At 37.8% G+C, this 18439-nt stretch overlaps 1 protein-coding gene across 1 annotated transcript in view; it reads right to left on the reverse strand.

Annotated features, from left to right (window-relative positions):
* The window catches only part of PRDM6 (PR/SET domain 6), a 71842-nt gene that overhangs the window by 16466 nt on the left and 36937 nt on the right, over positions 1-18439 (reverse strand). Inside the window, exons 3-5 of the mRNA XM_061468681.1 lie at positions 7522-7649; positions 3750-3874; positions 319-661 (exon numbers count right to left, since the gene is read on the reverse strand). Of these exons, the coding sequence (XP_061324665.1) occupies positions 319-661; positions 3750-3874; positions 7522-7649 (596 nt within the window). The remainder of the gene's footprint in view (positions 1-318; positions 662-3749; positions 3875-7521; positions 7650-18439) is intronic.

Raw genomic sequence — 18439 nt, forward strand, 5'->3', positions numbered from 1 at the left:
TGACCTTATTTTTGCACCTATGATATTCATAAATTTTCCTTCTATTTTGTTGTCTCCATCAGATGTACCAACCCATTCTGAAAACAAGATTATATCCTTAGCTATTTCCTTTTATCTGCACATTTAGGCACCAAATGTTTTTACAAATAGTGAAGTCAAGCACTAGTTTTTATCGTCTCACTTCACACAGCTGCAGATGAATTGTTTTACAGGCTCCTCCTAATAATGGTTTGGTTTTGGAAATGATAACAGCTTGATAAAAGAAGAAAGCAGTGGATCTGGCTGTCAGTAGATATAAAAATAGAGCCTGGGCTTTACCTGTCAGGGTTCTGTGTACACACATGCATCTGTAAGAGGATCCGCTGGGTGAAAGTCTTAAAGCATTGCCCACATTTCCACAGATGCCAGTCACTGAACTCAGAATTTAGTTGGCTTGTTGAAGTTGGGCTTGCAAGAACTCGTTGGTTTTTGACACTGATCTGGTTAAATCCTGACTCGATGGACCCAGACTTATCGAGGAGAGAAAAATTTCTGCTACACGGAGTCTGTGGAAATACTATGGATCGCTGTAGAGTAGCAGGGGATAGTTTGCTACTTTTATTAAATGGCTGTAGGGTGTCTTGTCTGGACATGGCCTCCATTACAGTCGAAGGGACATTCACTGGGAGAAAACAAGAAAAGTAAATAAGATGCTTTTTTAAAACTAACATAGTTTTGGAAGACACCAAAAAAAAAAAAAAAAAACCAACATCCATTTTTCTTGACACTAGAATTAAACAACTTTATTTTAACAATGAACCAAAAAAAATGGGCTTGAATGAGACAGTGATCTCAAAGGATGATGCTGTTTCTGTGACACGTGAAACCTCATGCAAACTAGTATCTGAGACCAAAAGGACTCGGAGAAGAATGAATGAAATATACATGTGTTGCCAAAATGGGTTTGTCATCTGAAAGAAAATGCTGTTGCACCTGTGATACCCTGACTCTGCATGGTATAGTCAGCATGTCCAATCGCTATACCACAGACAAGCATGAATTTTGAGAGCGGGGGGAAAAAAACCTTGCTCAGGCACTCCTTGAGATACAACAGGGCTTAAATATCTACTGCAGCAATAGTTCCCTTATCCTTTCAAAGAGCAGCCACTAAGGGTATTATATTATTGCATCTCACAAATAGTCACACAGCCTATACAGTACAAAGCCAGTGACTTTGCCACAACTCATATGACTAAGGCTAATAGCAGTTAGCTCGCCACAAGACAATGCAAAGTATAGGCAGAGATATCTTTGCGCATCAATTTCCCACCTACAAAATAGGAACAAAAGTTGTCTCTAGTCCCAGAAATGTATTAGGTTCATCGATTAACTATGGCTTATGAGGCACTCAGCTATTTCAACAATAAATACAATAGCTGTTCTCACAAAGAAGTGATTTAATGTTGAATTTGAATGTTGCATGATAAGGAAGGAAGGAGGTCAAACATATAGAAGACTGTTGAACTGCTGCCTCAATCTTTGAGTATCATCTAGATCATGCAGTGAATGAAGCAAGAGTCCTATGGAAAAATAGGGTCAGCTTCTTTTGGCATTGCACCACAATGCCAAAAGAAGCATAATATAGGCCTCCTGGGCCCAGTACCTTCTCATGCTTTCTATTTTGGCACACTCAGCTTCATCAGATAATATTTTAATGGAGATTTTAAAATTAATATGAGGTGTGCATATGTCTATGTTTACATATGTTCACACAATTACTCTTACAATGTGTATAGGTACACAGCACCTACTGAACAGGTGATTAAAAACTTCAACTATTTAGGTAAGACATGATTTTAGATTTCTAAGGACAAATATGAGAATTCAATTTCAGCTATCAGCTAGAATAACATAACATTATTTAATGTACAATAAAACGGTAACACAAATTAATGCTTTGGTAATACCTTAAATAATGACAGCTACTTAACAGAGTTATGTTCTAATACCTTCCATCAATCGTAGTCATTCCAATATTATAATATTACATGCTATTTAATTTACTTAAGTTGTGGTCCTTCCTAGTCTATGCTTTTCTGGAGTATCTGAGGAGCTGATTTCTAAGTAGAGTTACATCCATTAGGCTGGCTAACAGACATTTCCAAACATATAAAGCATCTTCTATGTCTCTTCAGTACAAGGAGCAATCTGTATACTTTCATTTTGTCCCAACATCCTCATGCAAGAAGTGTGGATATTCTGTTCATAGAAGTCCACAGAAGTAATAAGATCAGTATATTAAAGACCTAAGGAATATAGACAGAATTTGTACTGGGTGAAAATACTCCTGTGCAGAGGATAAGCAGAAGGTCTACTCTGAAGGCTTAAGTCAATCAAGCCAGCATCTCAATGCTCAGAAATGAATTTCATCTACTCATGTCAGTCTCTCTGTGGATGAAACTCTGGTTTCTGTCACAGCAAAATAGTAAGTGACAATATTTAGAGATTTTAGCCTTAATGCTTTGCTTTTCAAATAAAGGTTTTGCAAGCTTCATGAAAGAAAAAATAATATTTCTATGTTATACACCGCAGAGCATGAGTTTTATCAGCAACCATTACTGCCAGTAATTAAATTTCTTTTAAACCTTTCTCAAGCCCAACAGATTTCAAAACTCAAGATGAAAAAGGGTGTTTATTTTTGACAGTTTAATCCCTGCTGTCTTGCTGTTTTATTGCTGTATGGTTCAGTATTTAAGTTGCTACAAGATACAAGTTCATCCTAGCATTGCTGTTTAAGTATCCAAGTACTTGACCAAAAAAATACATATTGTATGTAATTGATTAATCATGGGTAGCCACAGGGTTACTTTGGACCAAAGTCAGTTAGACATCCATTATCAGTTTCTTCCACCATATAGATACACATAGCTGTCAAAATGGAAGTGAGGTCTTTGATGCAAGCTCCAATCAAGTTCCACACACAGTGAAACTGAAGGATGAGCTTGGATCTCCCATCCCCATTACAAAGGTATCCAGCTCTAGATTGCACTGGGTCTGTGTTAGAGTTACATGCTTAATTTTGTTACAATTCCTAGCAAACTAAAAATAAAATACTGAGAAGGAGTAGAAGAATGGATGGAAACAGGAATGGCTAGAATGGAATGGAAGTTCACTGTAATTTCAGATTACTTATGTTCAGTTATTATTTAGAAAGGCTGGCTTTTACCTTTCAACCACAAGGACCTCATCTTTATAATCAGTTGGACAAAGCTTTTCTCAACATAGTCAGTGGTAATAGAATGAAGGATCACTAACAGAGGCCTCATAGACCTGCAATACATTTCTGTTTTGGCAAGACAGTATCTTGGGATAGGTCTGATAACAACAGAGAAGGCCAAGCAAATCAGTTAGGAACATCAGGAATGAATCACTTAGAAGACTGATTCTACACACTACCAAGCTACGTGGGGCTGCCAGGTGGAAAATGCACCCATGACTCTATGCATCTATGGTTCTATCATTCTAGGATTTGGTGAAATCTGCTATTTAACAGCATGTATCTGCACACTTCCAAACACCTCAATTTATTTAGGTAAGTATACCGTGATTTTGCACAGCTTAAGTATATCAGTTTCAGGGTTTTATTCTGTACACATCAATCTCACCCTAAATTAAATTTAATATGTCCTAAAATACTCTAGGAATATAAATGATTAGGTATGAATCAGGAATTCTGATTTACGGAGGTAGAAATTCAAGGAAGAACTTACAATTTTCATCTTGTGCAATGCACTGGAGAGGGATTCCAAAGAAAGATGTGTAGCTGTCATTGTACCAAACCAACAGCTCAGTGCCCCTGGGAATATCTATACAAGCCCGGTAGAATATATTTGACCTAATAAAAAGAAAAAGTAACTATTTAGAAATAGAGCATTCTTCTCTTATCAGACACAGTATGATACAGCATTACAGTAGAAATCCATTGCTTTGGAAGTCTTTCTGCAGATAACTAAAAAACTTACTGATCATTTTAAAGCCAAATTTATCATTAAGAAATGGCTTTGTTCCTGTAGCATAAAATAGGAAAGAACTCACAGGCACGTTGTTCCTAGCATATTTTAAACACTAAGATTTTACAAGCTACAAGATTTTATGAAAAGACAAGTATTTTCTTCCACTGTCCCTTTTAAAGTGATTTTAGAAATGCTACAGTTTGCTCACGTAGTAGCAGCATCAGAGTTCTGCACACAGTTTAGTAAGTTCAGCCATTTAAAAAGCTTTGCATTTGTCATCTAAATTAAAGTTAACATATCTTAGGGGAAATAGACAACAGTTCTTTCATTTTAACAAGTTAACTTAGCAAGAAGTTTGAAGTAGTGCAACACAGCCATTCATTACAGCAATATAACTCCAAAAAAGAGATCTTGGATTGCTAAGTAAAACAGACTTTGACTTATGGAAATATAAAAATGGGGTCAATCTGAACATGCAACCATAAAATCTTCCCCTTTATGGAACATGAGGTAATGTTGATGATCCTTCAGTAAGTATAATTTAGTGTTAGCATAAATGTGGTATCTTATCACATCACTGTGGAAAAAGCGTGTAGGTAGTCCTAGACCACTGAAGAGGGAGTTGAGGTGGGGGGGGGAAGGAAAAATCCTAGAATCTCCAGCATAAAAACAAGAGCCTTATCCTGACCTTGCACTGGTGTAAATAGCTTCAGAGTGATACTTCTATGCTTAACAGATTTACAGTTTGGGGGCAAACTGTATAAGATCAGAATCGGGCACAAGATAAAATAAAAATGTTATCAGTTTGTAGTGGCTTTTCCCTTAGGCTTCACATGGAACAGTAAAACACACTCCTGTGAGATGGATAGAAATTCAATATATACAAGAAGCACACTCCACTTTCACTGAAGGATTACATACCAAAATGATACAGTCAAAGTACCAAGAAATGGCCATTTTTTACAACAGCTTATGTAAGGCCGAGAAACATCTATAAACCAAAAAAAAAAAAAAAAAAATTAAGCCTCAACTGGTTTTCTGAGTGAAGAATTGCTACAAACATTACCCTGAAATTCAAGATAAAAATGTTTAGGGTTGGTAGGCCTTAAATTTAGACTTTCTATAAGGAATTGGCTGTAGCGATGCAATTTGTTCCTTGTATAACACTGCAGACACAAGGAGAATCTTTTCACCGCATCTTTCATGGCAGTGAGATATGCACTTGTCAACATATTTTGTCACTGCAAAGTGGCTCTTGGCAACAGCATCATAAAGATCAATAAAAAAGTGCAGAATCTCAGTATTTTACTAGCAGCTGCAAAAATTTCATTTATCTTGTTATTTTCCTCGCTTACTGCTACCCTGTCTCAGGAGGGCACTGCTAGCTAAGCAGAATGGTTTTCCTACCCTTCTGTGAATATCTGACAAAAACTCTTCCCTTTGTGTCTACCCCCTCTCCTTCTCTCCTCTTCCTCCTCCTCCTCTCTCCTTCTTCCTAGAATTCTACTAAGCATTTTGTTAATTCTTTCCACTGTTACATAAAAATGAAAATCAGAGCCATGCTATAGATTACTAGCATCTCCTAACTTGAGAAAAATTGAGTCTACTTTGTACTTCACCCTTGTAACATTTCATCTCTCAGTTTGGCTTCCCTTAACATAAACAGCAGCCCGGCAAATGAATGTACTAAAACTAAATGACACACTTTGCCGCTGAAAGAGCAGAACTGTTTTTGAGCAATGGGTGGTCTGTGGGGCTTGGAATAGTCAAGGAAAAAAAGTGTAAGCATACACTGTCCCTTACAAGCATGCAGAGCTTCCAAAACTCGCAGAAATCTCTGCATGCTGAAGTACATCAAAGGGATTTTTCCCTTTTTGGATAATATTTCCTTTGCTGACATGTATTTAGTATTGTGGTTGGATGACTCATAAAGATTGCTTCATGGCGTCCCAACACAGTTGAAGCAGAACACATGCCAACAAACATTATTGTCAGCCTCAAAATAAAAACAAAACGTTCAGCTAAGGGTCAATCAATCAAGAGCACTTTGAAGAAAATTCCATTTAGATATTACAAATCATAACAGAATGAATTTAAACCAGCTGAATTTCTGTGAGGAGAACGTCCATGTACAATAAAAATTAGACTGGTTTTTCAGCGTCCAACTTTTCTATTTTCTTACACTTGGATGCAGTCACTGGTGATGGATGCCAGTTTTTTAAATTGTGTTTTTGTAGTTCATTTTATAAAGATCTGAAGTAATCGAAAACAGATCAACAGAAGGAACTCTAAGTAAAAACTCCATCATGAAAGGAGAGTTGTAAAATCCACCTAATATTGAAAGATGTGTAATGACTTTCGCATGCTCACTCTTTATTTAGGCTTGTCATCTACATATATATATATATGCATTTATTTTTTTTTTTTTATTTATATATGTATGTGTGCATGCACACACCACCATATTGTGAAATAGTTCACAAGATGCCTACAAAAATATTCTTTCATCACAGCAATCTTTATTCGTTATCCAGTGTGTTTATTTAAAATCCAGTGGGATTTTAGGAATAGATATCAGATATTTAAGTGCATTAATAAAAGATTTGTAATGTATAAATAGGATTGTTACTTTTTTAACTGCAGCATTATTCAGTCAACTGGCCAGAGAATAAAAAAGCTGAAAATGCAATTGAACAATTTTACCATTGTTAAATTGGAACCCTATGGGATAATCAAACTTTATATATTTTATTTTAGCGTGGTTTTGTATGTTTTATTTTTGATTTTAAAGGTACTTTAAATAGTTTAAGATTCTTTCTGAAGAAAAGAAACTCTGCTCTCTAAAGCAACTAGCTAAAATCAGGATTACTCATTATGACTGGCAAGCCCAGGGCATTCTTTGATGTGCCTGCTACCATGCTTAAAAAGGCCAAGCAGTTGCTTCTAATTCTGAGACGAAAGATTTGTTTATAGCCGAGATCATGTATTTATATGTGCTGTCCGGGTTTTCTGAATCTCTTTGTGAGTACAAAGTAAAATGCACCATAATTTCTTTACATTTTTCTTCACATTTTGACCTTCTCTAGCCAGCAACACAAGAGACACAAGTACTAGCAATCCTGGTTAGCAGGTGCACTCAAAGTTTAAGCTTTAAGTGTATACGTGCCTCATGACTGACTCTTGGAAAGCTTTTGGGTTCAAAGCCACTCTCCTGCCATTTTTCCCCTTCTTTTTCCACATGCATCTTTATTAAGGGCAGAGGGTTCCTTGTGTTAGCTTGCTTCTGATTAGACTGTTTGAAAAAGTGCAGAGGTCTCTGTGAAGTGTGGTGGGTACACGAACAATTTGGGGCTGTATTTGTTCCCAGTAGCTCCACTCTGCAGCTTTTGTATTGCCCTGAATGAGCACATTCACAAAATCCCTGCTACTGCCTCTGCAATCAAAGGCTGTAGTGCTGGTGACAGTTACATTCTGGCTTTTCACTAAAAGCATTTTTTTTTTGCATTGAGTAAATAAAAATATACTTTACCTGTACTGAACCACTGTTAAATTCTGTTCCCCGCAGTGCCTTGCACATCGGATATACCTCATCCAGCTTGACTTACTGGGTTCCCCACCATCAATAAAGTGCTGCAGTGTCCCATCTTGATCATATATCTGGAGGAGATGTCACAAGGTCAAGTAGTTAGAACAAATCATCAGCAATCATTTTCACCGATTTGCTGGTGTCTCTCTGTGCCTTTTCCAGGAATTTATTGCAATGAGATTTGTCATTGTGTACTGATGCTCTTAGAAATCTACATGGAGCAGCAGAAAAGTATTTTGTGGAATGCAAGTTTATCATGTTTCTTTTATCAAGCCAATCTTTTTGTATTAAACATGTTTGTGGTGTCTGAAAGATGTGATCATGTTTCCCAAAGAATATTTAACCTGTTTTGACAGTGTGGCCTTAAGTAATGAACTGTCAGATAAACAAGAAAATCTGGGCATAAAGACTTGATTGAAAATGCTGGAACATCTGAGCAAGGGGCAGTAGTAATCCCTAAATAAGTACCCCTTCATTCACATCTCAGTTGCAGCAAGAACATGTACTTCAGCAAGCTCACATGATACATTAGGGAGTTGTAGGATTCATAATACCAAAACAAATGAGACTAGAAGCAAAAAGAAATGCCTTTAGAATCTCTCTTGAGACATAATTTTTGAAGTAGTAAATGAAAAATCAGTCCTGAGGGAATCATGGTTTTCCTAAACATGACATCCCTGCTAAGGATATGCGAGCCAGTTATGATGATTTAAAAAATAACATAGAGTATTATGTCTATTCAGCACTGGATACTGCCTCTCGTATGAAAGAATGAAACTGCTCTGGAAATTGGTTCTGACATGAAAATACACGTTTCATGCACATCTGTGCTTCTGACTGCTTAAAAGTGTGATTTAGAAAGTCCTAATCCTAGTAAAAGTGCATGGTGTTACAGGATTTTTACCTGTTACATCATTACTTCGCTAAACTTCAGCAATTCATCTGAACAATTAAGAGCTCATCTGAAGAAAACCTCATCTTCAAATCTTTTGCCCCTCCCCGCTTCAACAATCCTACCCAAAACATGTTATCGCTTCTGAAATTACATAAGCCTAAATTCATGTCTTCATGAAAGTACTAATTCTGCTAATTCAAGGGGAAGAATTTAAATTTAAGATTTCAAGAGAAAAAAAAACAACAATCTTGCATTTCTATTTCAATATAAAGAGAATAATCTCAGAAATTATGTGGTTATAGTCAATATTTCTGATTTATTAAAAGTGGGTTTCCTACAATGCACACAAAAACATACACAGGAATCAAAATCTAGTTCTATACTCCACCACATGTGACTCTCAAATTCAGGAGCCAGCCTTGGTTTTGGTTTTGACCACGAGGGACTGAGAGTAATCAGAAGTAATATATCCACTTCTAAAGCATGACAGACAGGGAAGTCAAGTGTATACAGAGATCCTTATCATTTGTTCCATAGTGCTTACAAGGACCAGGCAGAACATGACCAGATGCGTGCTGAGGGAGCATCTTGGACAAGCAAGATGGTACCCTAACATGCACTGAGGGGTGAAATAAAGTCAGAGAAATCAGACAGAGTACTCCCGTAGCAGAAACCCTAACTTAGATAGTAAATAACACTGCATTTGATTTGTTTACTTGTGAAATTGCATAATACAGGTCAAAATCTGGAAAAAAAAACCAAAACAAAACCAAAACAAACAAACAAACAAAAAAACCAAACAAAACCAACCAACACTAAAATCCTTAACTGCAGTGATTATTATTCATATTACCATCATGCACCACTTCTTATTCATTTTACAACTGCCTAAATTTGGCAACTGCTGTACAACTTCCTGAAGAAACTATCACAAGAGAGCAAACTATGACTTTCCGTAACAGAAGCAAACCTGTAGCGCAACCCAAACGCTATAGTGCAATCCAGTACTGCAATCCAGCAAACTATATAGATACACATATTTGTCTGCATCTGTATTGTACATACGTACACATGCATATGTACTTTAACACTCACGGTATGTTAGAAAATTCATGTTAATGAAAATCTTTGACTATCTCACTACATCCATCTAATCTGATGTAACTTTTAGTACATCACAAGATCCTCCTGACAAAGCAAAACACCATTTCTTCAACTCTCTATGGAGAATGCATGTGTTTTTTTCAGTATATCACAACAGTCATTGCTTTAAGTGGTGGAAATACAATTAGTTATTTTGTTTTTCTATTTTGATTACACTTGGAAGTGTTACCTAAACTGCTTACTGATTCTTTTCCCTCTTCTGATACAGAGTACCTGTTAACTTTTGGGTTTGCTGAGTTTTAAGGGGCTTTCTGCTTTTGCTTTAGATGCTTCAAAACCTCAAGATTTCTTTTTTACAGCATCTTCCAATTCTGAGGAACGCACCAGACTGCTGGCAGAGACCAGAGTCTGATACAAGAGGACTGCACTCACCTTCTCTTTTGACATGCCTTGTGTTCCTCCTTTGTAGTTTCCATGTAATTAAATAACTTCTTAATAGGTTCTTGACTGCTTACAGGTAGTTTACTGCTATGTTACATATCAAGAGACTCAGAATATGAACCATATTATTGCTCTCTGAATTTAATCCTCTGGCTTTGGAATACAATAGAAGCGCCTTCTTTTTCCAAGAAAGTAAGTCTGAAGTGTAACCAGCACAGTTCAAATTTCTTTTCTGTTTTGTATACTGCCTTCCTTTGTAAACTCCCCTGAGTTTACTCAGTAATTGAGACATAAATACAGGTCAGGTTCATCTTGTAATGGCATGCAAATATAAATTAAATATGAAAGACTGGATTTATTAGTTGCTGGATTGTTTACTTATAATTATTTGGAGGTTATAGATAATGAAACTTTTAATGACAATGATTATAGCAACATATAATGGCAATAATAATATATCATTTCTAAAGCACATGGTGTCTCATGAAAATGATCCTCTAAAATCTGCGAATGACCATTACAAAGTAAAATAAACAGCAGTTGCTGGAACATCTATCACTTTGGTTTAAGTAGAACCATGAAATATTTAAGTAGTATTAACAGAAAAGGCAGAGAGCCTTCCAAGAACTCTAAATTATTTCAGTACTGACAATAATCAGTATTGCTTACATGGACAGAGGGGAGTAAATTAAATTCTAAAGCTAAAGACTGGTGTTCCAGCTTCCGGTATGGATGCCACAGAATTTTAGAAAAAAGGAATCCAAATGTAGCATAGCTGCAGAGAAAGCCAAGATAAAAAGCAACTAAAAACAATTTCACGGAATAGACAGGGAGAGCAAAACTGTTAGTTCACTGCAGTTTTCTTCCTCTTTATCTGTTGTTTTCTTTTGTTCTCTTTCCATAGTCTGCTAAAGGATTGTGTCTTCAGAAATTCTACCTGCATTTTATTTTTCCATACTGTCAAATAAAAAAGGTGTTATCATACCGTTTACTTGACCTCTCATTTTCCTTGCAGGCAGAGGGAGAAAAACTGGTCCTGAGAGTGGAATCTTTCTTTGCATATACTTTTGTACTGTAAAAGTAGCTATTAGGATTATATTTTACATTGCAAGACATCAAAAGAGATATGAAGAAAACCACAAAACATGCAAGAATTAATGCTTATAATTAGTAAAAAACTTTGCTTTTTGCTGTTTACTACTGTTCTCACTGACATCATGCATAAGGTCATAGGATTTTCAAATCACTCAGTATTAGCCTTCTCCTCCCACAAGACATTCTACCCTCACCTTCAGAGGGAAGAGTCAAGATAGCAAGGAGTACTTTTGATGAGTACATGAACTTCATAAATTGTTCATTGTAACAGTATGACACTGACATGTCAGAACTTCTAGAAACCATACAAATTATATTCTTTTTCTGATAACGTATCAACCTACAAGCCACAGCAATACTGAAACCCTCTTCCTTTGCTTTTTGGACATCAGAACTGAGTAATTTCTACATGAGGCAAATCTCACTCCTGTGAGACCTTGCTTTTGACAAACAGCACTACAAAATCCTCTACAGGTGACTGTATCCTAAACAGAAGTTAAAAATAATACCAAGAAAACACTTATAAGCATGGGTACTAAGCTGACAGTTTGTAAAAAGTGTGTGATTATAGAATCATAGAATCATTTAGTTTGGAAAAGAGCTTTAAGACTAATGAGTCCAACCGTTACCTAGTACTGCCAAGTCCACAACTAAACTGTCCCTCAGTGTCACATCTACATGTCTTTTAAATATCTTCAGGGATAGTGACTCCACCACTGCCCTGCACAGCCTGTTACAGTACTTGAAGAAATTTTCAGTGAACAAATTGTTCCTGCTATCCAATCTAAACCTCCCCTGGCACAACTTGAGGCCATTTACTCTTGTTCTGTAACTTGTTACTTAGAAGAGACCAACACCCTCCTCACCACAATTGCCTCTCATGTAGTTGTAGAGAGTGATAAGGTCCTCCCTGAGCCTTCCCTTCTCCAGACTAAACACCCCCAGTTCCCTCAGCTGTTCCTCATCAGGCTTGTGCTCCAGGCTCTTCACCAGCTCTGTTGCCCTTCTCTGGATCCACTCCAGCACCTCAATGTCTCTCTTGTAGTGAGGGGCCCAGAAATGAATACAGGATTCGAGGTGCAGCCTCACCAGTGCAGTACAGGGGAATGATCACTGCCCTGGCCCTGCTGGCCACACTATTGCTGATACAGGGCAGGATGCTGTTGGCCTTCTTGGAAGCCTGGGCATAAGCTGGCTCACGTTTAGCTGCGTCAGTCAGCACCCCCAGGTCATTTTCCTCCGAGCAGCTTTCCAGACACTCTGCCCCAAGCCTGGAGCATTGCATGGGGCTGTTCTTGCCCAAGTGCAGGACCCAGCACTTTGCCTTGTTGAACCTTACACCACTGGCCACAGCTCATCATCCAGCCTGTCCAGATTCCTTTGCAGAGCCTTCCAGCAGATCAACAATCCCACCTGACTTGGTGTCATCTGTAAACTTACTGAGGGTGCACTCAATCCCCTCCTCCAGATCATCACCAGAGATTAAACAGAACCAGCCCCACTACTGAGCCCTGGGGAACACCACCAGATCTATCTTCATTCACCAGCACTTGGTATCTTGGGCATCCAGACAGTTTTTTCCCAGCAAAGAGTACCATCCAAGCCATGAGCAGCCAGTTTCTCCAGAAGAATGCTGTGGGAAATATTGTCAAAGGTTTTACTAAAGGCTTTCCTAAAGTCCTTTTAAACATCCAGTTTTTTTCTCATCCACTAAGCAGGTCATCTTGTCATAGAGGGAGGCCAGGTTAGTCAAGCAGGACCTGCCTTTCATAAACCCATGCTGACCTGGCCTGATCGTTGTTACAGGTTGTCCTGTACGTGCCATGTGATGGCACTCAAGATGATCTGCTTCATAACCTTCCCTGGGACTAACATCAAATTGGCAGGCCCATAGTTACCCATATCCTCCTTCTGGCCCTTCTGGCAGATGGACAACAAATTTTCTAACCTCCAGTCAACTGCAACCTCCCCATTTAACCAGGACTGCTGGTAAGTGGTTGAAAGTGTCTCAATGAATACTTTCACCAGCTCCCTCAGTACCCTTGTCTGTAGCCCCAAAGATTTGTGTGCATCTAGGTGTAGCAGGATGCTGACCATTTCCCTCTGGATTATGGGGACTTCGTTCTGCTCCCTATCCCTGTCTTCCAGCCAGGGTCTGAATACTCCACGAACAACTGGTCATACTATTAGAGACTGAGGCAAAGAAACACTAAGTACCTCAGCCCTTTTCTTTCTTTTTTCTCCCTAACATATGGAACTACCCCACCACCTGTCCTTCCTTGATTATCCCTTTTGAAGAGTTTATAGCCATCCATTGCAGCACTCCAGTTGTGAGAGTCATCCTGCCATGTTTCCATTATGGCAACTGTGTCATCATTTTCCTGCTGCACAATGGCTTCCAGATCCTCCTGTTTGTTGTCCATGCTGCACTGCATAATTATGTGACATTACATTCAGAGAACAGACCTATAAAGCCTATTCCTGACACTGCAGAGAGCAACACTGCTTTTGACCCTTTGTCAGAGCCAGCAAGACCTACTGCCTGACACATAATCTTCCAGACACATCCTAAACTTTGGAGTCCAGTTTCCTCTCTATGGGTCATAACTCTTCATCCACTCAGGCCACGTTTCCCTGTCCATTTGTTCATTTGGAGGTTTGGAGAAAAAAGGTACAGGCAAAAAAGCCCAGGATTTGTGTGTCCACTGTGGTTCTTTTGGGGCTGGTACCACTATCTGATTTTCCTTTGAAGGAAACAGCAATTTTTAAAACTTTTTTTGTTGTAGTTTTCTTTTATAGCATTGTATTCACCCCCTGGAATAACTAGTACAATTCCATGACTTGACTTGCCTAAGGCAGTGATTGTTAAACAAAATGGCAATGATTCCTAGCATTTATTATGGCATGTATACATTATTTATTTATTAGCACTTCTAATCATGTCAAACTGAAAGAAAACTGGATTGTATGCATGACTTGATAATATACTCATTTAGATTGAGTTCTTTGTAGTACATTGGTGCCTATCTCCCTTTGAAATCAACACACTGCCAAAGTACCTCATTATCTAGAAAGTCAGAAACTTTAGAAGAAAGTTCTGCAGGAACCGAAAGAGAGGAAACAACTAAGAAAATTCCCTGAATAGATTACATCTAAGGAGCATAGTTTAGGTTGAAAACCAAACTAAAATTGGGTTCATATTTGATGATAACTGTTTGAAACGTGAATGCTTTTAGACTTTAAATGTGTTTATTATTAGGAGTAGGGCATCTGATTTGGAGGAAGAGAGGTCTTCTGAACATGCATCTTTTCCCTGTTACCCACTCAACAACAATGTATTTAGCCATCACGTCTTTCTTCTTTCATTCACTAGCTTGGTGACGAAGACAGACCATTCAGCAAACATTTTAAGGAAATAAAAGAAAATATAAAATACAATGAAACTCAGAAGCAAAATGCAACACATTTGGAAAAGTCTCCAAAAGTAGCTTAAATAAAAAGAAACATTGATTTTGATAGATAATAACAGCATTATATAATCACATCCTTTACAAAGACCACATCTCAAACATTGTAATACTTCATAAATTATGTACTATCTTTTAAATTGCCTAAACAGTAAACAGGAAAATTATTCTTTTCCACTATAAAAAAATCCTATTATCCATTGTGATAACCCTAACTTTGATGTCCAGTAAATATGGAATCTGTAACAAACAACTACACACATAAAACTGGTATGAAAAAATTAATAGTATACATGTCAGCAACCTCATTTTACTCTAAGTGGAAACATTTGGACAGAGTTCCCTTTTCATCTGTACGGATGTTGTTCAGAAAGACACCGGTTATAAATGCTTCACATACATTTCAGTGTTGCTTTGTAAGTCTAACTGATTTGTTTTGCCACATAAAATATGCCTTCAAATTCTTTATGGGTAAGTATCAGAAATAAAATAATAAATATGTTGCAGATAACATCTAAGCTTACTGGCTTACGATGAAATAAGAACACTTTGGCTTTATTACGTAGATAGTGAAAGCTACTTACTACAGTCTTTACATGTACGTGAAGTAGTGTCAATAACTAGTTACTCTAAAGTGCTTTTATTTTTAAGCAACTGGATAATATTCTGTTGCCATATAGAAAATGCAACAGTTCATTTAAAGAAGGATTTTTGCTTTTGTAGTTTTTTGTTTTACATGCAAGCTGGTGTCAACTGCTTTATACTTTGAATTATCATGAAGATTTCCAAATGTTTTTAACTGCCCCGAATCACTCTGAACTGCTGTAAAATATTAAAAGAAAAGAAATCCAAACTAAGTGAGCAAGGAGGAAATTTCAGAAGGCCTCACTGGTTAAAATCAGATGAAAATGTTCTCCAGCATTTGTTGGCAATATTCTCCTTGGGATGAAACATCACTGTGAAAATGTGCAGAAACATACACTGACAGCCAATGGTTTTTAACTGCTCACAATATTCAAAGCAAATTTTTATAATTAGCTATATCTGATATGTGAGTGTACATCTTGTAATATCTGTCACCTAGACCCCAATGCAGCAAATACTTACATTGATCTCAATGGGACTACTTGCGTGTGAAATCAAGCACCTGTGTAAGCAGTTGAAGGACGGGGATCTTATTCCAGAAAATATCATGAAAGTAATGTTCTGCTGATTATATGGACTTCATTAATTTATTTCGTTTTAAATTGTCTCAACTGTTTGTTTTAATGCTAGCCCATGGAGATCCTGGAATAGGGAAGAATTACACAAAATGCAAACCAGTGTTACTCAACAACAGGGCAAAACTGGGATGATGGAGAGCAGAAAAAAACCACACATGAATTCAGAAACTTGTACACATGCAAACAGGTCTGTAAAAACCAGTGCTCTTGCAGTATCCACTGATGTAACATGGCTTCCTCAGTGTGTGCTTTTGCACTCTCCTGACAGGTCTAGTGACAGGACAGAAAAAGCAGTGAAACTCCAGTCACAAGTCATTCTGCAATGGAGACATTTTCGTTTGGCATTGGAATTTCCATGCTCCTCACTGCACCGCATTCCAGTGCAGCCCCAGTAGCAGAAGACCACGTGAAGGCAACAAACTGAAGTTCTTCTCTGCAGTCTCATTTATGTGGGACATGAGATATGAAGACAAAAAGTGTTGCCAATCTAGGCTCAGTACCCAAAGAGGCCAGGAAAAAAACAGAGTAAAAAGGAAAAGATGATTTAAAAACAGGGGCCAAATGATCAAACCCGATCAATAACCCAAAGATCAATTGGCTGATAGATGTATATCCCAATACACATATTAGGAAGGGAGCTACAAGAAGACTCTGTGGCCCGATGTTGGAAACCATCACTCATCTGGAAAGCCTCACTGAACTCAGTAATAAAGCTCCTAAGATGATATTCTGAGCCCAGGAATCAAACCAGTTATAGTGACCTTTGCTGCCCTTGGTGCCCTTAAAAACATGACTCCTAAGTAATGACAGAGCTTTGGCAATTTTCTTGCAGCTTCTCAGAAACTTCAGACATTGCAAAGTGAAATTTAAAGGTGTTTGTTTCATATTTTTTTCATTCTTCTACAAGCATTGTCATCTGTCATTCAGCTGAGATGTTCTTTCAGCCTGTTTCTGTATAGTTAGTATACTCATCCAGTTAGACAAAGAATTAAAAGGGCAGCATAGCTAACTACAAACATAATGTGACAGAGGACCACACTCCAAAGCAGTAGTGCAAAACCAAATTTTGTCTGATTTCATCACTCAGCATCAAAAACTTGGCAATACAGCTGAAACGAGTGAGTACATAGATCCTCAAGTGACTTACTGATAATTTGGTGACTGCAGAAATCACTGATGACCAAAGGACACTCATAAGTTGAAATCATTCTAAATCGTGCTGATTTTAATATGTTAGAAAGAAGACAGTTGTAGGGACAACAAGGAAGGACTGTTGTTCAAATGTGGCTCAGGGCTTACCTTGCTACTGACCCAGCAAAAGCTGATGGCACAAGGAGAGAACAGGTTTTTATCCCTTACTCCTGTAACTTCTGTGGAGTACACTTTCAGTTTCAAAACATGGTTCCAACCTATGTTTTCATAGATTTATGCATGAAAGTGTGTCTGTGTGTGAAATAGCACTTCCAAGAAGGTAGCAGATTTTAGGCTTAGAAATCCGAGCCTCAATGATTAGTGATACTTTCGGACGTTAAAGTCTGGCACATACATGGCACAGCAATAATTCTGTAAATAAAGCTTGTTAAATTAGGGATTTTGTTTGGTTTTACTTTGAAGCACTTAGGAATTTTAACTCTTTTCTTTACCTTTAGGATTTTTAAAGAACCAATACCATATACCCCCAAGCATTTTAAGAACTGGCATATAAAGGTACTTATCTTCTCAAGCACATGGCTCCTAGAGATATTCTCAATCCTGCAGTAAAACCAGCAAAAATCCTTATCAAGTTAGACTTAAAACTGCCACTGAAGTCAACTGGACTCAAGTTTCTACTTACTTAGATGCTATGGAACCCTGCATGCCTGTCTGCTTTTTAGGCATGTAAAAGCAGATATAATTTCCTCTAACTTTCTAAGCAAGACTTCTTGACTTGAGACAGGGAGTTTCCTTTGCATTTTCTATGAGAAGCTATGGTCTCTGGTCTCATTTTAAGCCAGGGGCAATCAGGGAATTGTGAATCACTGAGATTGGAAGTGATCTATGGAGATACCTGATCAGTTCACAAGGTGATGACCTCCACCACCTTCACTTTGAGATTCCTGACTCATGGTTCATAGTCATTCTAGGAGAAAAAAAAACCTGGGAAAAATAAAAAAATCAGAAATGAGTTACGTGTTTTAAAAAACCCAACTCTGAAACAAAAGCCTGTCTACAAGTAACCTCACTTTCAAGCAATGTCAAGTATATTACTTTGGTCTGTCAAAAGCATTGCTGCCTAGTGCAATGGTTGTAAACTACTCATAAGGGTTTGGCATTGGACTAGGGTACAGAAAGTTATATTCAGATGTCAAAACTTAAGTTTATACTAGTGTTTCTCATGGGCACTTTTTCTAGTGTATCCAACTGAGCCACCAGTGACTGCTCCAGAAGTCAAGCAGATCTCCCTTACCTCTCAGGCCTGTCTTTACATCTTAGATACTTTTCAGGGATTAAAATGGCATGAAGCACCTCTGTTCAGACACTGGAACTGCTCTGCAGATGCCTGGGTTCAGCTCCTGTGCTGAAAAAGTTTTGTTGCATGACTTACACTAAGTACTTAAATTCTGTGTCTGGATCCTGTGGCTGTAGAAAATAAGGAT

This window comes from Pezoporus flaviventris, unplaced genomic scaffold (assembly GCF_033815535.1).
Source record: "Pezoporus flaviventris isolate CSIRO_AGI_PZ_B2104156 unplaced genomic scaffold, CSIRO_AGI_Pfla_v1 ptg000050l, whole genome shotgun sequence".
NCBI classification, from domain to species: Eukaryota; Metazoa; Chordata; class Aves; order Psittaciformes; family Psittacidae; genus Pezoporus; species Pezoporus flaviventris.